Here is a 22,774-nt window from a genome sequence, read left to right on the forward strand (position 1 = left end):
GATGTTGTATGTGACCTATTCTTTTCTTTATAACTCTTGGGCTCTTTTCTTTTTCTCCAGTGTTCTCAAATTTAAGCGTGATGCATCTTTTCATTCACCAGCATATAAATCTGTTGTATCATTGTACATTCCACCAACAATGTATGAGAAATCTGGTTGTTCCACATTCTTTCAATATTTCGTGTTGTCAGGTTTTTTGGTTGTTTGTTTTTTGCCATTCTGGTTAGTATGTAGAGATATTTCATTGCAGTTTTAATTTAAAAATATAAACAAACAAGAAAACAACAAAATATCATTTGTTTGCCCCTCCCTCCAAAAAAGAGTAGTAACATTCTTTTTGGTTGAGGAATTTGGAAAGCAGATTTTCATATGTTGTTGCTGAAAGTATAAACTTGTTCATGCATTTTGGAGAGCAATTATCTATCCAATAAATCTTCACTCACTGTGTGTCTACTATGCCAGGCACTGTCCTAGGTGTGAGTATAATGGGGAATAAGACAGGGTCCTGCCTTCATGGGAAAGACAGATAATAAAAAAGTAAATAAACACAAGATCTTATACATCATTTCTGTGCTAAGAAGAAAATAAATAGGTGCCATGAAGTAAGAAGAGGGGTCGGCATAGCTAGATGGCAGGGTCATAGAAGGCTCTTCAAGGAGGTGATACTGAAGCAAGTTGCATAAGTGCCTAAAGGTCAAACGTGCTTACTTCTTGACTGAGAGAGCCCCTTTCAGGCATCTGGGTTACAGAAACCCACGTGCACACACAAACATTTATGTGCAGGATGTTCTCTAGTGTCTCCTCTCTCGCCCCACCACAAGCGATTTCAGCTCACAGCAGCCAGTGTGACTTTCTGAAAACTCAAATCTGATCACGTCACTTCCCTGCTTAAAACCCTTCAATGACGCACTTCAGATAAAATCCAAACCCCTTGCCGTATAGAGCCCACAATAATCTAGCCATTCCATATTTATAGCTTAGCTTTATTTCATCCCATTCTCCCCTTCTCTCCCTATGATCCAGCCCACCCTGCTCTGTTTTCTATTCTTCACATAAGCTACGCCTTTGTACACATGGTTCCCTTGGTCTGAAAGCTCTTGCCTAGGAGCTTCATGTGGTCGACACATTCTCGTTCTTCCGGTCTCACCTCCTAAGACTGGTCTTGACTACATAGGTGGCTTGCGTTCTGTCAATGTGGCTAAACTGGGAACTATATTTCCCAGTATCATTTTCCCTGTACAGTTCCAGTTAGAGTTGGCCAAGAAAGGAGCTTGGATGAAGTTTGGAAGGCAGAAGTAAAGCAGTGGCCATTACTCTCTGAAGGTCACTGTAGTGAGATGTGGGGATGGACAGAGAGATGCAGAGGTGCCCAGCAGACTCCAGCTTGTCCGTGATTTCCCTACCCTCACCGGCCCTGTTTGGCTCTGCTTTCTCGCTCCTGGCCTTGCTGACCAACAACAGCCTTGCACCCATCCACAGAAGGGCACAAGGGGCACAATCCAAGGATCCCAATCCTACATTGGTGCCAGGAAACTGAGGCTCACAAAAGATGGTCTGTGCAGCCAGTAAAACAGGAAAATGAGAGGAATCCTGAGCACTGTCTGTCTGTTACGCTTCTTTCTCCACCACACACACTGGACGAGGTGGACGTGATGATTCCCATCTGGAGGAAAGGAAAGACTGCAAGCCCAGAAATTACCTAGTTTGATCCATTTGGGGGAGAGCGCATTAATAGCTTTTACTGATTCTTTTCAATATGCAATTTTCCTAGGTCTTTGATGGACTCTTTTCATCTTTTGAGAAAAGTTGGTAAAATGTTCAATTGAGAGGAAGCTAAAAGACTTGCAACAATATAACCAGTGACCAGCCAGTGCCCTGAAGTGATTTATTTTGTCACTGGTGTGATTTAGGCTACTTATGCATCTTCAGAATCACAATGGGAGTGGCTCTTGTTTCATTCCCTCACTGCTTTCGGCTTGTTCTTGGAAATTCAAAACAAAACAAAACACTCTGACATGAAACATCCAAAGCAGGACTTTTGACATCCACGTAACCAAGGTCTTACACTCCTCTATTCTTTATTTTTCACGTGTCCAGTTAGCTCCTGCTTTGTGTCAGGGAACAAGCAGAAACAAGCTCTCCAGTCCTTGGGGAGTTTATATCCAATTCAGAGAGACAGACAATAAGCAAACAAATGAAACAAACACATCATAAAATTGCAGGACTGTGTGCTATGGAGTAAAACAAAGCAGGGCTCGACAGTGGTTTGCACAGATGTAGGAGAACCGTGTTTGAGATAGAGGGAACAGCAACTGCAAAGGTGGTGGGATGGAAACAAGATGGACATGTTCAGGGAACATCAAAAAGGCCAGTGAAAGAGGGAGCAGGCTAGGACGTGAGGTGGGGCTTGGAGACATCGACACCAGAAACAGTTCACATGGTTTTCTAGGCGTGATAGGAAGACAATGGAGATTTTTTTTTTCTTCAAAGCAGCAGTTCTTTGGAATGAATGGTGAAATCCAGACTGAGGGGCAGAGATTAGATTTTTCAAAATTTTTGCACAGGAAGATTCACCCTAAGCTAACATTCATTGCCAATCTTCCTCCTCCCACCACAAAGCCCCAGTACCCATTTGTGTCCAGTTGTAAATTCTTCTGGCTCCTCTATGTGAGCTGCCTCCACCGCATGGCTACTAACAGACAAGTGGTGTGGTTCTGCATCCAGAACGGAACCCAGGCCATCAAACTGGAGTGCACCGAACTTTAACTGTTAGGCCATCAGGGCTGGCCCATCACTGGAGAGTGAGCAGTGGAGTGAAGTGATCTCATTTCCATTTTTATAAGTTAGCTCTGGAAGCTGCATAGAGAATAGGTTGCACTTGAGAATGGAAATCAACAAGATGAAGACTAGAGCAAAAATCCATTCTACATTTCTCATATTTGCAAAATAACAGACTGTCCAATTTTTAAAGCAGTCCATAATATGTACCAGTTCTGTGCTCTGCTGAGACTCTTCGGCTAATAGTTGCAAACTATATGTATATATATAAGACAAAGATTAGCAAACATTTAATACTCCTGACTGCAGAAAACTTTTCACCATGCACAGAGGAAGAAGGGAAGCAGGAAGAGGCTGCTCCAGCAGCAGCAGTGTGGCTGTGCAATGCAGCTTGACCCTCCAGCTGGCCACAAGGAGGCGACAACGCGCCTTACTGCACTTCTTGCCTCTGGTCCCCTCAGCCAAGCTCTGCACCATCAGTCTGCCTCTTTGCCAGCTTCCACCAGCTTCATCTGGGACCCAAGCTGCTGATAGAAAATGGAGGTATGGATTCCTCTCCTTTCATCTGTGGGATGAGCTGGAACAGGTGCAAACATGAACAGGCACAGAGATCGTGGAGAGGCTGTTCCCCTCTAGCCCCACAGGAACAGGTCCTTCTAAGGCCACCTCTTACCTTCAGGATACTAAATCAAGTGGAAATTTTTTCAGTCCTCATTTTCCTTGAATTTTCATCGGTATCTGACCTGTCCCCTCTCTCCTTCATTTTGCTATATGCTAAATTAAAACTCCATTGAATAAAGAACACTCTCCAAAACACGAGTGAATGGACTAGACCGCACGCAGTTAAGCTGAACACGACAGTCATGTAACAAGGAACATCACACAGGTTGGTATTTCTGATTGTACAAAACTGTTTATACAGCTGTTTTATAGTAAACAAAATGGACAATACTAGATTTGTAAATCATGTATTGAAGAAACTGGTGGATTTTTAAAGCAAATATTTTTAAAAATCTGTTCCATATATACTATTTAAAAACTATTTCAATTTCTTTTGCATTCTAAATGCCAAGATCAAAACTGATCAACGCAGAAAACTGACTCTCAAATTCATGACAGAAAACAAGTTCTAAATTAGTTTATGTTAAGTGACTTAAGTGGGGCAAAAACCAAGTACCAATTATTGACAAATTCATGCAGGCGAGCCTAATAGTCCAGTTTTAAGCATTTTAAGGCCTATTTTGAAGTTTCTCACATTAATGATTAAATAATGTATTAAAATTCTGTTATTTAAGATTGATGATTACATATCAAGAAAAGAAAATCAGTTATGTCAGCAGTAGCATGAGTACTATTTGGTTGAACCATGTGAAACTGCCACTATTCAGTTGGTTTTTCTGACCCATTAAGATGGCAGTTTTATGTGGTTCAACTCAATACGTGCCATGTTCTCTGCAAGTGTCCCCTGAATGTGATCCGGTGTGTTTGCTGTAAGTTTCTAAGTTGGAGAAAGCTACAGAAACTAACAAAATTGCCAGACCTCATATTGAATTAATTAGAGATGAAACTGTATTTCCTTAAAAATAAGCATTTAGGGGCCGGTTCCATGGCTGAGTGGTTAAGTTCGCGCACTCTGCTGCGGCGGCCCAGGGTTCGGATCCTGGGCGTGGACATGGCACCGCTCATCAGGCCACGTTGAGGCGGCGTCCCACATCCCATAACTAGAAGGACCTGCAACTAAGATATACAACCGTGTACGGGGTGGGGAGGTCGGGGGGAGGGGGGAGGTGGGGGGAAGGGGGAAGGTGGGGAGGTCGGGGGGTGGGGGGTGGGGAGGTAGTGGGGGGTGGGGGAGATATAGCAGAAAAAGAAAAAGAAAAAAAAGATTGGCAACACTTGTTAGCCCAGGTGCCAATCCTTAAAAAAAATAAATAAATAAATAAAATAAAAAGAAGATTGGCAACAGTTGTTAGCCCAGGTGCCAATCCTTAAAAAAATAAATAAATAAATAAATAAAATAAAAAGAAGATTGGCAACAGTTGTTAGCCCAGGTGCCAATCCTTAAAAAAAATAAATAAAATAAAAAGAAGATTGGCAACAGTTGTTAGCCCAGGTGCCAATCCTTAAAAAAAATAAATAAAATAAAAAGAAGATTGGCAACAGTTGTTAGCCCAGGTGCCAATCCTTAAAAAAAATAAAAAAATAAAAAAATAAAATAACAAGAAGATTGGCAACAGTTGTTAGCCCAGGTGCCAATATTTAAAAAAAAATAAGCATTTAAACTGATCAGAAGATTTTAACTGTTTGACTGTGTTCCTCTCAATAGGTGACAACAAGCAACTGCCTAAGTGAGTACAGCTAGACCCTATTTTCTCTTTAGTTCTTCTGGAGGAAAATTAAATCTGTCCGCTTCCGCCACCTTGTGGCTACTTCATTTTCCTGCTTTGCTAGTTTTTACGAAGGAATCTCAGTGGTCTTATGAAGACTGATTTTCCAGGGAAAAACTATTTTTTTCTTGGCTTACAGAACTTGCTTCTTTTTAGGATGTCCGGAAAAAGGGTGAATTGACCAGAAAATGAGATTTGGATTTAAAAGTGTATAAACTTAGTGCCTGCTGTGTGCTAAGCCCAGGAGGAAACAGAAGACAGAGATGAACGGGACCCAGTGGCTTTCCCCTTGGAGCTCAGCGTCCAGGGGAGGGAGATACCAAGACAATTGCCTGATGCAGGACCGTGAGCAAAGGAACGAAGAGAAGAGAAGGTTTTTTGGAGGGAAGTCGCTCAGAATGCAGCTAGCAGGCCTCCAGCTTTCTCCTGGAACTCTGGGGTTACCTGTATCATAGGATTGTTTTTTCCCTCCTGATGGCAGGACCTTGTCTTCAACTTCCCTGCTATTCTCTACAGCAGGTGTGGCCACTCAGCAAAGACTAGTTGACTCCCAATAAGGATGCCCTGGAGCAATCTCTTTCCCCAGAAAATAGATCAGCTCAGTGTGGCTGGCAGCAGCAAACAGCAAGAACTATTCTTCAGACAAGCAAGGGCCAACAACATGAACCTGAGTTTCAGGTACAGAATAATCTAGAAAATTGCTAAAATGGAAACAAAACATGTTTTTCTTTAAGCAAAACAGGCCTCTGTAGTGCAGCTGTGATCTTCCATCCCTCAAACAACAACAACAAAACACCAGAGAAGCAGGAATTTGTTGTCAGAGGTGAAATTTGCAAAGCCTTGTAGAGATCCTTCAGTGTTTCCCAGTGGGGGCGCTATTGATGTCTTGGATGAAACAGTGCCACCTTGTGGGGGACTGGCCCGGGCACTGCAGAAGGGTGATCATCCCCGGATGCTGGACACCAAATGTCAGTACACTCCAGTCCCTGTACAAACCAAGGATGCTGCACCCCCTCCCCCACCTCCAAAACCTGCCCAGGACTAGTGCTGCCATAGTTAAGAGCCACTGAATCTTCTCATTTCCATCAATGGGTAAATTGAGGCCCAGAGATGGGAAGGAACTTGCCTGAGTCAGACAACACATACATAAAACCATCAGAGAGGCTTTATTGAAAACCTCCTGCACAGAGCTCAGGCATTCTATTAGAACCTAGCCGGGGTGGGGGCTGGGGAGAGAAGCTAAGAAATACAGAACATGGTCATTATCTTCACAAGAGGAGAGGAAGAGACTGAGAGACCTAATACTTATTGGGAACCTTTTGCATTCTAGCACTTTCTAAAGCTTTTTGCATTATCTTTGCATCAACTCTTTGAGGAAACTGAGGCTCACAGAGGTGAAGTGTGGCATCAGAATTTGAATCCAGGTTTTCCTGCCTCCAAAGTCACTATTACCTGTCCAAAGTATGTGCAACCATAGAAACTAGCATTTTAAAAAATTATCCAAAATTTGAGTAAAGGTAAAAAGATGACCGTGTCTCCTTTCAAAGTCACACAAGAACACCATCTGATAAGCCCTCCTGGGGTCATCTGGTTCTCCTGGCAAATGTGACAGTGTTTAATTTACTATTTACTGTTGTTTAGAGGCCAGACTCTGAAGTTAGAGATTATCAATAAATAACTGAGAAGGCGCAAGGTATTTTTGTCTGGTAAGTGTAGAAATGATCTCTGTCCAATTGAGAAGGTAACCACAAAGGTTGTGTTTTAGTGTCCTATAGGACATCAACCACTTTGTGTCTTAACTTATCAATTTTATTCTGGCATTTTTTTCTTTGACTGACAATATGCATCTCAGCTATTCATATTCTCCATGGAACCAGCTGTCATTGAACCAGCTGGCTCCTTCAATAATGAGTTAATCAAATGTTTGACACATGCTCACTACATAGTTGTATGAGAGCTATGTGTCTTTAACTTGTTGAGTATTGTCTTTTGACATTAGCATGACCCAGTACGTGGCTGCCTGCTGCGTGGTGACGGTAAAGCTCTAGGGGCTGTGGGGACACACAAAGGATGAGAGGGTGAGCTCTGGGAGAATCAAAGGACAGGGATTCTTGGGCTGGGCCTTGAAGGAAAGGTAACATTTGAACAGGCAGAGAAGGGAGGGCTTTCCAGGAGGGACTACAGCATGAAAGAAAGGAATTAGGGTTTTTGTAGAGGCTACAATTAAAGGAGAGGCACCTAGTTTGGTCTTTTTCCTCGTGTCATGCTCTTGACCCTGTGGGAAGGCAGAATGTGAAGATTAAATGGAAACAGGCCACTTTAGAATCCCAGTAAGGACAGGGGTCAGAGCTATTTTGATCAACGATGTGCACTCAGTGCTTGGATAGTGAGCCAATGATGACTATTTGTTGAGTGCCTAAGTCAATCAAAATAAAGGAATATGATTAACTTCCATTAATTGACCATATACTACGTGCCAGGCACTGTGCCAAGCTCTTTGCCTAAATAATTTCATCAAATCCCCACATTGATGGTATGAAGCAGATTTTATTAGCTTTCAAATTAGGTCCAGCCTATGGCAAAATTGTGACATCAATGATTTTTATCTTTGGGGCTCCTTGACATTTTTCCCCAGGGTCAGGGATCTAAGACTTATGATTCTTCTTCCCACTGTCCAAACTGTCTTTCCCCTCCCCAAGCCTGGTGGTGTCAGCATCACTTCAATAAAGTGATCCTAAATGATGTCCTACTGAGAGAATCCTAGATGGCCTTCTGGGTAACGTGGGGCCACATGGAAGTACTTGCTGTATTTTAATGAGTGGATCTGGAGACGACAATCACAGAGATTCTTGGTTTTCTTACCTACAGGGAACTCTCATGTTGTGGTAGAAATTTCCAACTAGAAAGAGGGAAAAGATTGCTTCCGTCACTGCCCCAACCGCATGTGGGAAGAGAACTCTGGACCTCTTTTGAGGAGACTACCTATTTCTGGATATTAGGATGGTGTGTCAGACACAGAGACATATTGCTCAGATTCCAGCTTCAAGAAAGGACTCATGCCCAGCTGTGAGGAGTGTGTTTAGCTGGCTGCCTCCACTGTTGATTCATTCAAAAGTCCCTGAATTCTTGAGCTGAGATACAGGTCTTGGGGTGGCCGCAGCCAACGACTGAGCAAGACTGCGGTACAAGGGCCTATCCATTTCTCCCTACCACGGGCCTCCTCTGACATGCTCCAGAGCTCCCCGCTGGGCTGAAGGAGCCTTTGTCAGATGTATGTCATGGTCTGGTGACTGCCCTCCCCTAATCCTGCTTCCTCCCTTTTTCCTTTCTCAAGTACTACTCCCCAATAAACCTTTTACACGCATAATTCTGTCTTGGCATCTGCTTTCCGGAGGACCCAGATGACACAGATAGGATATTGTTAGCTCCAAGCAACCTTTCATTGGTGAAGGGAGTCGATATTTTAGAACCGGATTTGAGCCAGTACCAGCAATATGCACACTCACCCTGGAGGCTGGGGACCAAGGGGTCCTTCCACTCTGGCACATGAACCAAAAAAGCTTGTGTTTCTTGTTCTTCTTCTTGGCAGTGACTATGCCTTGATATTCTATAACACAGTTTGAATGTTCCCACTGGCTTTCTCAATGAGTGAATTTTCCAATTAAGTGTGACTGAAGACAAGGTCACTAAGTCCTTTTCCAGTCAGCCAGTTAGTTTCAATCAAGTTGCCTGGTTTAAAGAGACTGTATCTGGTCATATGTGAACTCCATAAGTCCCTTCCCATACCCTGTCATGATTTAGGCTAGGCCTTTCTCAACTACCTGGCAGACTGTCACCCTCCTCTTGGGTCACTTATAAAATGCCCTATATTTGATGTTGGATGAGGAAGTCTTAATGTGGTTGTTGACCAGGTACTTAATTTGAAGTTATGAAGGGAAGGGCATAGTTTTGATTTTGGTACGGAAACATCTCCTACTTCCTTATTAGAAGAGCTATACTCCACAGGTCATCCATCCATCCACTCATCCATCAAATATTTGTTGACTGAGACAGTTGTTACTTGTCCTTCGCTTGATCAGATTCTTGCAGCTACACCCATAGGACCACATTTTGGAGAAATCTACATGCAGCTTCGTCAGTAGCAACTACCTGGCAGACAACTCTGAGGGTCTAAAGCACTACTTGTCCCTGTTCCATCTGTCCTTCGTGTCAGAAACATCAAGCCTCAACCTACATAGTGGAGTTGATAAGAGTAGGGGCTCTGGGATCAAAGAGTCTTGGGTCCAAATATGGGTTCTCCCACTTAGTGGCTGGGTGATCTTGGTAAGCTTAAACTTCTCTGAGTCTTAGTTCATACCTCTGTAAAACAGGATAATGGATTAAATGAAATAATATTTGTAAAGCACTTGTCTAGTACCCACTGAGTTCTGACTCTAATTCTGAGATCAAAAATTATTTTTATCTATCTGTCCCCTGGACTGATGACATATGTACTATTGCAAAATGCATCTCCATTATAACTATTTGCCTTGGTAAGTGGATTCTGGCACAGTCTCTTGCTTGAACAAACATCACTTTGAACAAGACCTTCTTTCTTTGGTTGCCAGACTGTTTCTAAGTTTGTTGAAGACTTAAGGGCCTTATATGTAAAAGTAGCTGATGCAACTTGACTGTGTTAGAGCAGTTTGGATTCAGGTGTCAAGGGCACGTTTGAAATGGGGGAAGATGATTGACTATTAGCTCTCGGTTCTAGAAAGATTGGTAGATATTTGGGGCCTGGAAAGCTTGGTCCTGGAATGACCGGCTGCTCTTAACAAGAATCAAGCCCATACTCAGTTGGTTCCATAAAAGAGAAGATCCGAAGGCTGGTTCTTCAGGGCGGCACCAGAGGATGGGGTGTGCACTTGGTCCAAATGCAACTGTTGTTCCGACAGGCTCACCAGAAGTGCTGTCTGTCCCCTTGCAGAAAGGAGGGAGTCTATTCTCTTGGGGCCCATAGGCTGGCAGAACAACCCAACTCTCACCCTTTCTCCTCAAAACTTTTACTTCCCAGAGGACCCTCCCTTTCCCTCTCCACTGGACCAGAGTTTATTACGACTTGTGTTTTGTAGGGAAAGCTCTGCTCACGTGGAGGGAAAAAGTTCTGGCTCCGCCCCTGGAATTGGGTGGTCAGTCTATAATTGAATCAAGTCACGTTTTATTTTTTCTCCTTTCATTCCTCTTCTTCATTATTATTGGCTTCTCTGTTTTCCTATATAATTTTTTTTTTAACTTTCTACCTTATAATTAGATTGTTTTCAAATCATCTTCGCACTGGCCACAAGTTTCTTGAGGACACAGCCCCTACCTTTCTTATTTATTCAGCCCTCAGAGTGCCTGGTACAGGCCTGGTGTAGAGTAGGCATTTAATAATAGTAGCTGAATTAGGTTGAATCATTTTTCAAAAATTCTTCAGTAGCATCATGTCCTAAAGCAACATAATACACCACAGACAAAATTACTCTCCAGTCAAATGCTGTATTTGGATATCTTGCATTATACAATAGAAGTTTTACCCATCAATGGGTGGCCAAGTGACCTTTCATCCATTGAATCCTTTTTCCAAGTACTTACACTATCATTTAGGAGATGATAAGATCAGTGGATACTTTTTATTTTATTTTATTTTGTTTTTGTGTCATCTTTTCCCATCTCTACCTCTTCCTATCCTCCCCAATATAAAAGTAGATAATTCATTCACCTGTGATATTTATCAATCACCTACAAGTTGTGAGATTGTTTTCAGATCATTATCCCACAGCTCCTACCACGAATATTTAATGCAGTACTAGAGTATTATTTACTCTATTGTAAAGCTAAGCGTCACTACTGATTGATTTAATATTCGTTCAGCTTTTATTTTTGCCTGGGTTTTCTTTCATCAAGTCCCTGGCTGGACCGCGTCACACGTCTTGGGTATTTTTGCAGCCTTGACCTTACTGTCTCAGTGTTTACAGGCTGTCCTGGCGATGTTCACACTGACCACCAAAAATGTGGAAGATTTGAAATGGAGGTGAACAATCAGAGAGGGGAATGGTCAACTCAGATCTTAGTAGATAAGATCATCCACAACATAGGACTCTGATCATAGCCTTCAGTTTTATGCTCTCTTTCTACTCCTGTGACCCAATAACATATACTAGGAGGTCGCTACTCAAAAGTAATATTTCTATTTTCAACAGGATTTTCTATAAGGTCCCTTTTATTAACAAGAATGTCTAGTGTTTTTAAGAGAGGATTTAGTGCACGATCATTCCAAACGTGATCCTCTGTATCAGGTGCTATAGTAGGTACAAGGTTGAACTAGAAAGACATCTCCACCAGAAGCAGAAAGTTACAATATAGCACCATGACCTAAGAGTGCAGAGTTAGCCATGGTGGTAGGATGGGCTAGAGGTGATGTGTGCAGCAGTGGTAGCTGACTCTCCCCTCAGCATCATAGCCAGGAAGACTAGGGTTCATTTTGAAAGCCCGGTTGCTCACAGGCTGCCATCTATTCTTGGAAAGAATCAAATGGAGAGAATAAAGTACATAGTCTTTGCCACCGTTTATCAAGCTCAGTTCCTCCATCTCAGGAGCAAGAAAACCTACAGCCAGCCCATGATGGCTAAAGATCTATAGGCCTCAATTAGATACCAGTTGAGTATGAACTAGGAATGAGCACCCAGGGCCTGGGATGACTTTTTAGAGCAGGCCACAGATAGAATGCCACAGCTCCTATGGTCACTGCCTTGTGCACAGCTTCTCCCATGACACTAGCTACCTTCTGTTGTAGGGGGTGCAGGAGGGGGCCATTGGCACAAGGCAGAAATAAGCCATAGCTCCAGCTGGGAGCATAGGAGCCTAACTTATAGGATTCTTCTCACCCAGAATCCTCTTCCCACATGCTCACCATATCTACATACCCTCCCTAACTTTTAAGACCTTCCCCAACTGCCACCTTCTCCAGGAATGATACTCTGATCCAACCAGCCCAGTGTGTGCCAGACACCATGCTGAGGGTTCTATGCACATCATCCCATTGAATCCCTACAGCAATCTATAGGCGGATCTTCCCCCATTAAGAGGAAGTGAAGACTCAGAGAGGCTAAATCAGCTCTTAAGGCTTCAAGATGATGAAGATAGGAATGAAGCCCAGGTCTACATGACTCCAAGGCCTGTGTTCTTAAGCACTTTCGACATGACGCCACCTCCCTAGCATCACCCCCTTTCTGACCTACAGTGGTCTGGACTTGGTCTCACTCAGATGAGTTATGTCATATGCTTGTAAAATTAAGTTTTTATTGAGTATATGAAGCACTGCTCCCCCTTCACTGAAAGTTGCTTGAAGGAAGGGACGACATCTTGTACTTCTCCATTTCTCTTAGGGGCCTATGGTATAGTGAGGTACACATAGTGATTAACAGTTGTTCATTCATTGTGGGGAAAGGAAAGGCTGCAGGGGTTGAGTTCAGAGAATACAGAAAAGGAGTTAAAATGTACTGAATATCAGACACCATACTTTAAAGACATTATTTTATTCAACACTATTTTAATCACCTCTATTTTAATGCTTTGTGATTTCTACCAAAGATATTATCTTTGGTAGAAACAGTTTCTTTGTTTCTGAGGCTAGTGAAAGTGGAGTAACTCACCTAATTCTGTATGTGATGTGAGCGGTGGAACACAGATTCCCCACACATTCCATTTCCCAGTTATACTCCATTCTTGCCACACATCAGTGGCTTTCTGATTGCAAGCCAGATCCACGGTTAAATCTGCTTCCAAAAGGCAGCCCTTTACTGCACCCAATATTTTTGTTGAGTATGTGTTGTGAGAAATTTAAAGCCACCAAGTAGATCTAAAAGATAGGAGCATGCCAAGTTTCAAAAGGGCAGGAACAATCCTTGGCCTCCCACGAGGGAATGATGGACCACTTCATGGAGTGGGAGGAGGAAAGATGGTGCCCCGGGGACAAATTCTGGACCCAGAATGGATATAAAGAGAGAGGAGCTGGGGAGTGGAGCCACCATCAGGGAAAGACTCACTCCCGGTGACTATAGAGGAGTCAGTGCTGTTCCCGGCCAGGATGAAGCTGCTGTTGCTGTGCCTGGGGCTGATTCTTGTCTGTGCCCAACAGGAAGAAAACAGTGATGTTGCGCTAAGAAACTTAGATATTTCAAAGGTAGAGTCGGTAGAGCAGAGTGACTTCTGACTGTGGGGGCGGTTCGGAGGATTCTGAAGCAAGGTGGCTCTGCCAGAGGGCAGGACATATGAGACAAAAGGAGTGGCTGCAGACCTTGAACTAAGAGCAATTGTACCATGTTAAAGAATGACAACACTGGGGGACCTCCATTCTCCCTGGAGGGGCAGTGGAAAGAGCCCTAGATGTGGTGTCAACTGACCTGGATTCTAATTCCCTCTTCACATCACCATTATGAGTCCTGGCCCACAGGACTGAGTTCAAGAAGACAAGGCTTCACGTGGTATCCCCTATCCTCTTTTCTTACCCAATCATTTTATTTATTTATTTCAGATTTCAGGAGAGTGGTATACCATTATCTTGGCTTCAGACGTCAAGGAAAAGATAGAAGAAAATGGTAGCATGAGTGTTTTTGCAGACCTCATCCGTGTCTTGGACAACTCTTCTCTGTACTTTAAACTTCACGCAAAGTAAGTCTGGCCTTTTTCACTTGGGAAAGGAAAAAGCGAAGCCTGAGTATGGTCTTGGACCTCTATACACACACACACACGTACACCTGCCTTCTGGGCCTGTATCCAAAATGAGAGCCCCTCATCTGGCACTGATCTAGGGCTCGATGAATCTGGGGCTTTTCTAGATTCAGAGATAAGAATTGGTGACAAGAATAGATTTAAATGAAAGTGGAGGAGGTAAGGGGTAGAGAGGTATCAGAATCTTCAATAGTGTTAGAGGATGTGTAATCAACAACCTATCTAGCTCCTGAATCTCTCTTACTGGTAGTGTGACCAAGAAAACTCATCTCTTCCCACCCAAATTCCCCTTGGGTAAAAGAGGATGATAATAATTCTCCCTCGTGGTTTTTTGTGAGGACCAAGTGAGGTAATGTTTATTTATCTGAGAGGCTGGCACATGGTGAGCACTCAGCCAGTTACCAAGACAAGTAGCTGTAATAACAGTAATAGTGGGACGTAATGGTAGAGTAACAGGGATAGGAGTAGTTGAGTCATTCTCAAAGTATCAAATAGAGTGAATGATGGAAATAAAAGCTCTTTGAAAATTGCACAAAAAATTGTTAAACAGTAAGTGGACAGAAACTCAAGTTACAGGTAGAGTGTGAGGGGGCCAGCCACATCAATATCTCCATGGTATCACCTCATTCTGCTTTACAGGGTAAATGGAGAGTGTGCTGAGTTGTCTTTGGTTCTTGACGAAACAGAAGAGGATGGTGTATATAGTGTTAACTGTAATTATACAAAAAAGTCTTCCTAAATTCTACTTTCAGCTGCAACTAAACTCCAATATCTTCAAGATCTTGCTCGATTACTGATCAGTGCTTATTTAGGTAATGTAATGGAGGCCTAGTATCCTGAATTTGGGAGATCTTGTGCATAAAAGCCAATGCCTGGCACATAATATCATAAATAAAGAAAGCAATTTTGTTATATGTACCTCCAGCAACCAAAAAAATTTGGCAAAAAAAAAGAAGTAAGTTGGCAGGGCAGTTTCTCATTCCTGCCCACTTTCTGATGACACCTGGTGGCCATTGCCACAGTACACTGCTCAGGATATCACACTGGGTATATAATGTCAGAGGGGCTTATAGAGAGGACAGAGGCACACAGTTGGCAGAGATGGCCAAGAGAGGTAGGTGAGTCTAAGGGAGCATGACACAGGGTGAGTTACCACTGCAGCGGAGGTTTTCTACCATAGTAGTCAACCTAACAAGGAGTCCCTTAGGAGTCGCCTGATGAAGCCCAGGGAGATGCAAATGGAACGCATTAGCTATCACTCTCTATTTCTTCCAGGATATCCACTTGAATTTAGTTAGTGAGAGAGAATAAGTAAAGGATTTTATTTGCTTCCCATGGACCAAAGAAGCTCTGAGCTGTGTTCTGTTTCCTCCACAGATGATGGATATAATGTATTTCGCCTAAGCGAATTTGGCAATCCTGACTATATTATCATTTATCTCGTGAATTTCAACAAGGACAGACCATTCCGAACATTGAAGTTACACAGTAGGGTATTTTCACGCTGACACTCATCTTGGGGTGGGGAGAGAGGGGATGGAAGGAAGCCTTGAGACAAAGTGGTCCTCCCAATCTTATCCTGGGATGTCTCTCCTCCTCTGAAGACAGATACTCACCTTTGGTAACTCCTCAGGCTCAGTGATGGGAAGATGATGAAATCTCTCATCATGCCAGAAGGAGATTCTAAAGATGTCAAATTCAAGACAGGTTATATCCCATCCCCAAGACTCTGCCCAAGCACCCAATCAGTGGCATCCATCCTCCCATCCACCTGGAGCCCCGCGCCCCTCATGAGCCTCAGTGACAAATATACAGGACACAGTAGTTACTGTCACTCTTCCTACAGCCCGAGAACCAGATGTGAGTCCAGAACTCAAGAACGAGTTTGTGGAAATTGCCCAAAAACGAGGAATTGTTAAGGAAAACATAATTGATGTGACCAAAATTGGTAAGTTCAGCTATCTCTGGTTTTCTCTTCCTAAATTCCCATGTTACTGAAAGGAGAAATCCAACAGAAGGTGATACCTCCAATCGGTCCCCTTTGTCCTAACCTGGAGAATCATTTGGTTTCTCTCTGGGAAATAAACTGTGGTTGGTTTGAATGTGCTCTGCTCTGCCTCAACAGATCACTGTTCCCAGCCCTGAGGGAATGGAGTGGGCCAGGCTTAGAGGTGGGTGATCTCTGGTGGTGAGGGGGTGGCCCAGGGATCAGTGCCTTCCAAAAGCATTAGGGGTTTATGTCTAAAGATTACAATAGAAATAATGTGGTAAGGCAGCTTGTGGAGAGAGCTTGAAATTTGGAGTTGGAGCACCCGGGTTCAGGACCCTCTCCTACCATGAGCTTCTGAGAAAATGATCTAAGCAATTAAAAGGGAAACAATGATGTCTACTTACAGATTTGCTGTGTGGATAATAAACTTGGTGAAAACGGCTTAGTGATTGATAATGTACTAAAAATCATTAAGATTTAAAGTTTTGGGGCCTGCCTGGTGGTGTAGTGATTAAGTTCATGCACTCTGCTTCCATGGCCTGGGGTTCGTGGATTTGAATCCTGGGCATGGCCCTACACACTGTTCATTAAGCCATGCTGTGGCGGCATCCCACATACAAAAAAATAGAGGCAGTTTGGCACAGACGATAGCTCAAGGCCAATCTTCCTCAAGCAAAAAGCGGGAGGTTGGCAACAGATGTTAGCTCAGGCCTAATCTTCCCCACCAAAAAAAAAAAAAAGACAAAGTTGTAAGTGGGAAAAGAGTAATAGCATGTGAGTATGACAATCAAATGCATTCTGTGTTTGTGGTCCATCTTCCAAGCCCAGAAGGCCATCTCACCCTCCAATTTATGGTAAAAATGGCTTCCTTTGATCTCTGCATGGCCTTAACTTGTAATCTGGGAATAGAGATGTCTCACCTTCCAGTTGTCTTCTGACTTGGAAAATGGACTCTGAGTTTCCTCATCGGCTTCCTGCCTCAGATTTACTGTGGGGCTTCATTCAGACAACATATGTGGAAGTCTTAGCCACTACAGCTTGCACAAAGTCAGCACTTCATCAAAGGTAGCTATGGCTTTGGACATTATTTTTCAAGTTATCAAAAATTCTTCAACATTTCTAATGCTGAAGATGGCAGAAATGAGCCTAGGATCCTTCACTGCTTCCATTCTTTGCTTCATAGACTCAGCTGAGGGAAGGGTAAGATGGAATCAGCACTAGAAAAAGTCACTTACGCAGTGTCCTCCCTCCCACTATTCTGGCAAATAACATAGATTAGAACGCAGGTTGATATCTGTGTCTTCACCATTTTTCTCTCTAATAGACGTTCTCTTTGTCTTGAATTCAATCCATAAGTGCTTAATAAGTTTCTGTGTTTGCTTTCTCATTGGCTTATGTAGCCGAGTGACAATGAATACTTCCTCACCTGAGCTCCTGGATCTTCCCTCCGTGATCCCCATGACATCTTGTGACAAGTTCTGTGACCTGATTTCCATCACTATCGCACGTGAAGGCATTATCTCTGCATCTTCAGGATCTTCCCTAATTGTCTAGGAAGACTCCTCAACTCACCAAGAACCAAAGGTTTTTCCCAAATTTCCCACTCTCTCTGCCATGCCCAGAACTCGACCATGCTGAGACCTTCCTCTACCTGATCAATAAATGATTAGCCTTGCAGTCATGTGACTTGTCTTTGTGTGTGTGAGAGATGTGGGGCCGACAGCAAGCGAATGAGGGGACTTCCTTGGCCCTGTACCCATAACCCTCCTCTAGCTTCTCAGAATCTTCCCTGAGTTTCAGGATTCTCCCTCCTCCACACTAATTCTCTGTCCCTGTGAGGGCTGCTTGCCCTTTGATGTGCCTATTTCTTAGTGAGCTGCTGAGACAAACTATAAGACTTGTCCTATAATTTGCCCCATCCTACAATTCTCTTTTTCAATGAATTACTGAGAGACAGATGCCACTGAGGCTGATACCACCTGGACATGTTTCAGAGCATGCCGTCATATCCCAGCTTCTCTGTGTCATCCACCCTATGAGATGGCCCATGTCCTTTCACACTCTTGGGAAACCTCCTTCAACCACTGCTGTTACCCACTGTGAACATATTCAGTGAGACTCCATGACACGTGAGCAATACCTATCCTCAGCCATCTGTACTTGGTACAGTCAAGAGGCATCAAGCTGGCTAAATGTTACTAACTTTTTTGGAGAGCTTGCAGGCTTTGGAGAAAGGAAAATTAAAGATCTTCCTCCACTTATCATCTTTTCCCAAGAGTGTAAATGTTACGCATGGGTGTTGGGGCAGAGCAAGATGTGGGTGGGGTTGTCATGAAAAAAGAATGACTCAGTCATTACGGACATTAGGTTATGGAGAGAAGGCTTTCTAGACATCTGATGCTCCCCATATCTTACTCTGCCTCAGGATCAGAAGATAAGTTAGGTTCAGGCTTATGGCTCCTGACTTAAGCACTTGATTTGGTTTGCTGAAATATGACAAAAAGCTATGCAGAAAATCAGTCAGTCATCTTGGAATCTTTCATTTATAAATGTTAGCATTTAAGGGACAGAACAGCTGACATCCAGAAGGGCACAGCCCAGCATTTCCTTGAGATAGCTGAGAACATTAACTACCATAGCAATCAATGCAAGGAGGGCCACTTTGATGATGGTAGTGTCACAGGTCAGGAAACTGCAGCCCAGAGGGAGGCACAAAAAGACCCTCGGCTGATCCCAGGTCAAGATGGCAGCTTGAGCTCACACTGAAACCTACCCTCCAACTCCAGACATTTTATGCAAATGAGGCATGAAATGTTAAGAACACTCAAAAGCAAGGAGTGAAGACATTTATAGATCAGAAATGGAGCAGTTCTTTTTGCAAGAAAAGAAAGAAAACAAATAGGAATGAGGTGTGTAAACAGGCCAGAGCAGCACTGTCCTCTGGGATCTGAGTCCAGATCTGGGTCACTGTGCAGGGGTGGAGACAAGTGTGGCAACGGCCAGGTGCGGATGCAGCTGAAGATGCATACCTCTGAGAAGCAGGGGCTGAGTGAGAATGAATTTGAAGACAGCTCCTCTCCCTCACCTGGGGTCACAGAAAGAAGCTGACTGCCTGTGGCCTGCAAAGGAGGCATCACCACCCATTTGAGAAAGAAAAAAGCAGCCGCTGCTATCCTGGAACTGGCCTGACTCCCATAGCGAGGCTTCCATTTTATCACAGGCTGGCCTGATGCCCACGGCTAGGCCAAGTTGTTCTGCTGGACGCAAACAATCTCATAAAACATCAGCATTACACAAAGTCACTCCAAGATCATAGAAAAATAAGATCATTGTGCAATCTGCAAATATGCCCCTCTCTCTGCTAAAATGAGTGACTGCCACTTCTTTACTGATTACAGCTTTATCCTCATGCTTATCTCCACTCCCTATAGACAAGATTTACTAGGATATAAATCAAAGACTTGCCCCTGCTTTCTGGTAGCACCAAATCTAGAGCTTCCTTAGATCCCCCCAAATCCTATAGCAGGTTCTTCCTAATGCTCTCTTACTGAGACACCCATGGTCCCCAATGGTGAGCATTCTTCCTAGCTGCAATAATAACCCAGCTTATTCAACTACAGGGCTGTTGCTGGTGGTCTTTGGTTGAAGAGTATTAACATTTTTTTTTTTTTAAGATTTTATTTTTTCCTTTTTCTCCCCAAAGCCCCCTGGTACATAGTTGTATATTCTTCACTGTGGGTCCTTCTAGTTGTGGCCTGTGGGATGCTGCCTCAGCGTGGTTTGATGAGCAGTGCCTTGTCGCGCCCAGGATTCGAACCAATGAAACACTGGGCCGCCTGCAGCGGAGCGCGCGAACTTAACCACTCGGCCACGGGGCCAGCCCCGAAGAGTATTAACATTTTAAGGACTAGAACCCAAGCCCACTCCATGCATGTGCTGCCTGGAATTCTGGGAAGCACCAAGCTAAATCACAAAATGCAGGACCTGGTTCAATGCTATGCACCCTATAGGGGCTAGGACACAGGACGTCTCCAGGGATTTTGATCTGAGCAACCGGAAAGATGGAATTGCCATTTACTCCAGTCAGCTGGAAGAACCAGCTTAATGGGAAAAGATAAATATCTCAGCTCTGGACATTTCATTAGTTTATCTAGCTAGGCTGCTATAAAAAAGAGACCCAACCATAATCCAGTATGGTTTAATGAAGACAGAATTAATTTTGCTCTCCTAGGAACAATCTGAACTAAGTGTTCCAAGTTGGTTGGCAGCTCTGTCCCATGTAGTCATTCAGGAGCCCTGTTCTTTCCATCTTGTTTCTCCACCAACCCTAGGACATTGTCCTCACCTGCGTGGTTAAAGCTGAGGTGCAAGAAGTCAGGGAAAAGAGAATGTGATGGAGGCATGGTGTTATGCCCACTGTCCTCTGTGACCCCTGGCTCTGTGAGGTTCTTCCTTGTCACTTATGCCCCATGGCCACATCCACTTCCTGCTTGTGCAGGTTTGGAAAGATTATTTTGAGGATTAATGAGTCACCTGCTGTCGCTATAGGCCAGATTCTAATGTCTTTTGGCCATGCAAATTCCTCAAAAACTTAGTAGGCTTAGTAGGCTTTCTAGGCTTGGTAGTATTTGCCTCTTGACTATCCCAACTGCGGATAACCAGACCCCCAAAATCTTATCTAGACATTGATTTAAGCCTGGAAACTGATATTTTTCCGGATTGGCCTTTATGCCCTGCCCAGCCGCTCTGCTTTTCACAATTTGATGGTGGCTACTTTGAGGCCATCGAAAACAATGGATTTGGGTGGGGTGAGCCCTTAATGCCTTCTTTGCCAGCAGGCTCACAACCTTTCATGACAGCAGCATTCTCTCCAAAGACCAGACTTCCACTTCACAGCCACTACTTACAACTGCTTCACTTTGGGTAAAGAAGCAGTGACCCTCACTCAACTTAGAGGGAGGCTTCAGGCAGAGGGCGCCTCCCTTTTCAAAGCTGTGCTACCTTCTCTCTCTGCTTGCAGCCTGGCTGGCTGTAGCCTGAGTCCCTCCCTCTTGTCAGTTTTGCTGAAAGCAGCAAGAAGTCCTGCACATGATACCAATATTCCAACACCCTGAATCTTTTCTATTTCTTCCCCCAGCTACAGCCTCTGTCAGCACATGGTCTGTTTTCCAAGGTACAGCAGGAACCATCTGACCAAATGTTTTCCCAACATGTAATGAGAGTTACCAGCTTTCCAGGCTGTGACAGCTGAATCCTTGATGCCCAACACCAGCCTTCCAGTAAACTGACCACATCTTTTAGGCTCTCTCAGTTGCCTCAGCTAGCAAATCTTCACCATACCCCGTATACTTTGAACTGCCTTGGGTAATTAAAGTCATGATAAGGGCAGACATTGCAGTCATTATTGAAGATCCAGGTCAGTTAAAGGACTTAAAACCTTTCGGGGAATCACTTCCTTCTCAGGTGCTGGGCTCCTGTAACAGGGCCATATGATCAACTCCCCAACTCTTTGGGACTTGGATCTGTATTTTCTCTTGTTCCTAGCTTATTGAGGCCCCTAACTTTGATAGCGTGACCTTCCCTAGAGGGAGAACAGGGCATTCTGATTCCTACAGAAAGGAATGCTTCAGTATTTTTGACCCTATTTCATAGGTCAAGAGCTCCAGAAACCTTTTGGTGTCTCCTTTTCCTGATACTCCTTTTATGCCACACTTTTCTTTTGAAAGGTTTCCCTCTTTAGCATTCAGCACCGAGAATGTGGCTCCAGTATCCAGCAAGAATTTTAACATGTTCTCCGCCTACTGTCGAGGTCACCCAGGACTCCTAGGGCCAAATGGGGAGCCCCATGACCCTGTCACACCTCATCTTTAGTCAAGGGAAGGTGCTATGGCTTTGTCCTGTTCAATCCCCTCCCTCTCTGGGGATGCTTTGGATAGTCCTGCCACTAGTGCCCTTCCCGTCCCTCAGTGGGGGCCGGTGTCACTTACCCATGGTGTCTTCCTTCTCTTCCTTGCGTTACCTTGAGCAGACTGGAGAGCCACAGCTAACAGGGTGGCTTGCCTTTTCTCCTCCTTTTCTTCTTTTTCATGATCATCAGGGTCATTGGGATTCCACCCAGGGTGAGTCCCTGGCACAGCCTGTTCACTAGGCCTGTGAATGACTGAATCTGGGTCAAATTCATTATCTGCTTGTTCTCTAGCTTTTAACGTAACAGCTGACTTTTCCTCGGCCTTAAGGAGTGTAGTTAGCAGGCTTTGAGTATCTGCCATGGTTGGATTATGAGTGGCAGATTTATCAATTCCTCTGGGTCAGCTCTCAATCCTTTAGTGTGTGCCTTCCAATTATTCAAATCAGAGGTGGAAAAGGGGATGCGCACATTAATGTTTCCCCTCACCGTCACGTCGCTGTCTTAGGGGATCTATCCCAGGTGTGTAACTGGTTCCTAATCTAGTTGGACTGTCTGGAAGAGAAGGGTGAGGGGTCTTTGGTTTTGGAGCTTAGATTCCACCTTTAACTCTTCAGTAAGACATAGTGCCGTGAAGTTCTGGATATAAGGGATTTCTTCCCATCTCTTGCTTCCTTTGCAAAATAGATCTAATGGTAGTATGGTGTTAATATTTAGTGTCTAATTTTCTGGCCATTTTTTCCCCATCCTCCAGTGAATATTGCGGCCAGGCTGTGTTACAGAAAAAGATCACCTGCTCTCAGGTCAATGGGGAATACCCAAAGGCCTTCTAATTTTGGAGTATGCAGCCCAATGGGTTGTCCTCTGGGATGGAGCTTGGTCTCCCCATATTCTATCATCTTCTTATCATCTGTTTTCAACCTCCCAGGAGCAACTTGTAATGGTTAGTGGTGATGCAGATGC

At 43.9% G+C, this 22,774-nt stretch overlaps 1 protein-coding gene across 2 annotated transcripts in view; it reads left to right on the forward strand.

Moving 5' to 3' along the window:
* The window catches only part of LOC106822376 (major allergen Equ c 1-like), a 441,100-nt gene extending 423,522 nt beyond the window's left edge, over positions 1-17,578 (forward strand). The window contains exons 5-7 of one of the 2 annotated variants that reach the window (XM_070518962.1): positions 15,763-15,864; positions 16,042-16,087; positions 17,307-17,578. In XM_070518962.1, coding sequence (XP_070375063.1) covers positions 15,763-15,864; positions 16,042-16,061 — 122 coding nt within the window. In that variant the 3' untranslated portion in view covers positions 16,062-16,087; positions 17,307-17,578. The remainder of the gene's footprint in view (positions 1-15,762; positions 15,865-16,041; positions 16,088-17,306) is intronic. The other variant, XM_070518963.1, reaches the window with a different exon arrangement.
* The last annotated feature ends 5,196 nt before the right edge of the window (positions 17,579-22,774 follow it).

Source organism: Equus asinus, chromosome 10, assembly GCF_041296235.1.
Source record: "Equus asinus isolate D_3611 breed Donkey chromosome 10, EquAss-T2T_v2, whole genome shotgun sequence".
Taxonomy (NCBI): Eukaryota; Metazoa; Chordata; class Mammalia; order Perissodactyla; family Equidae; genus Equus; species Equus asinus.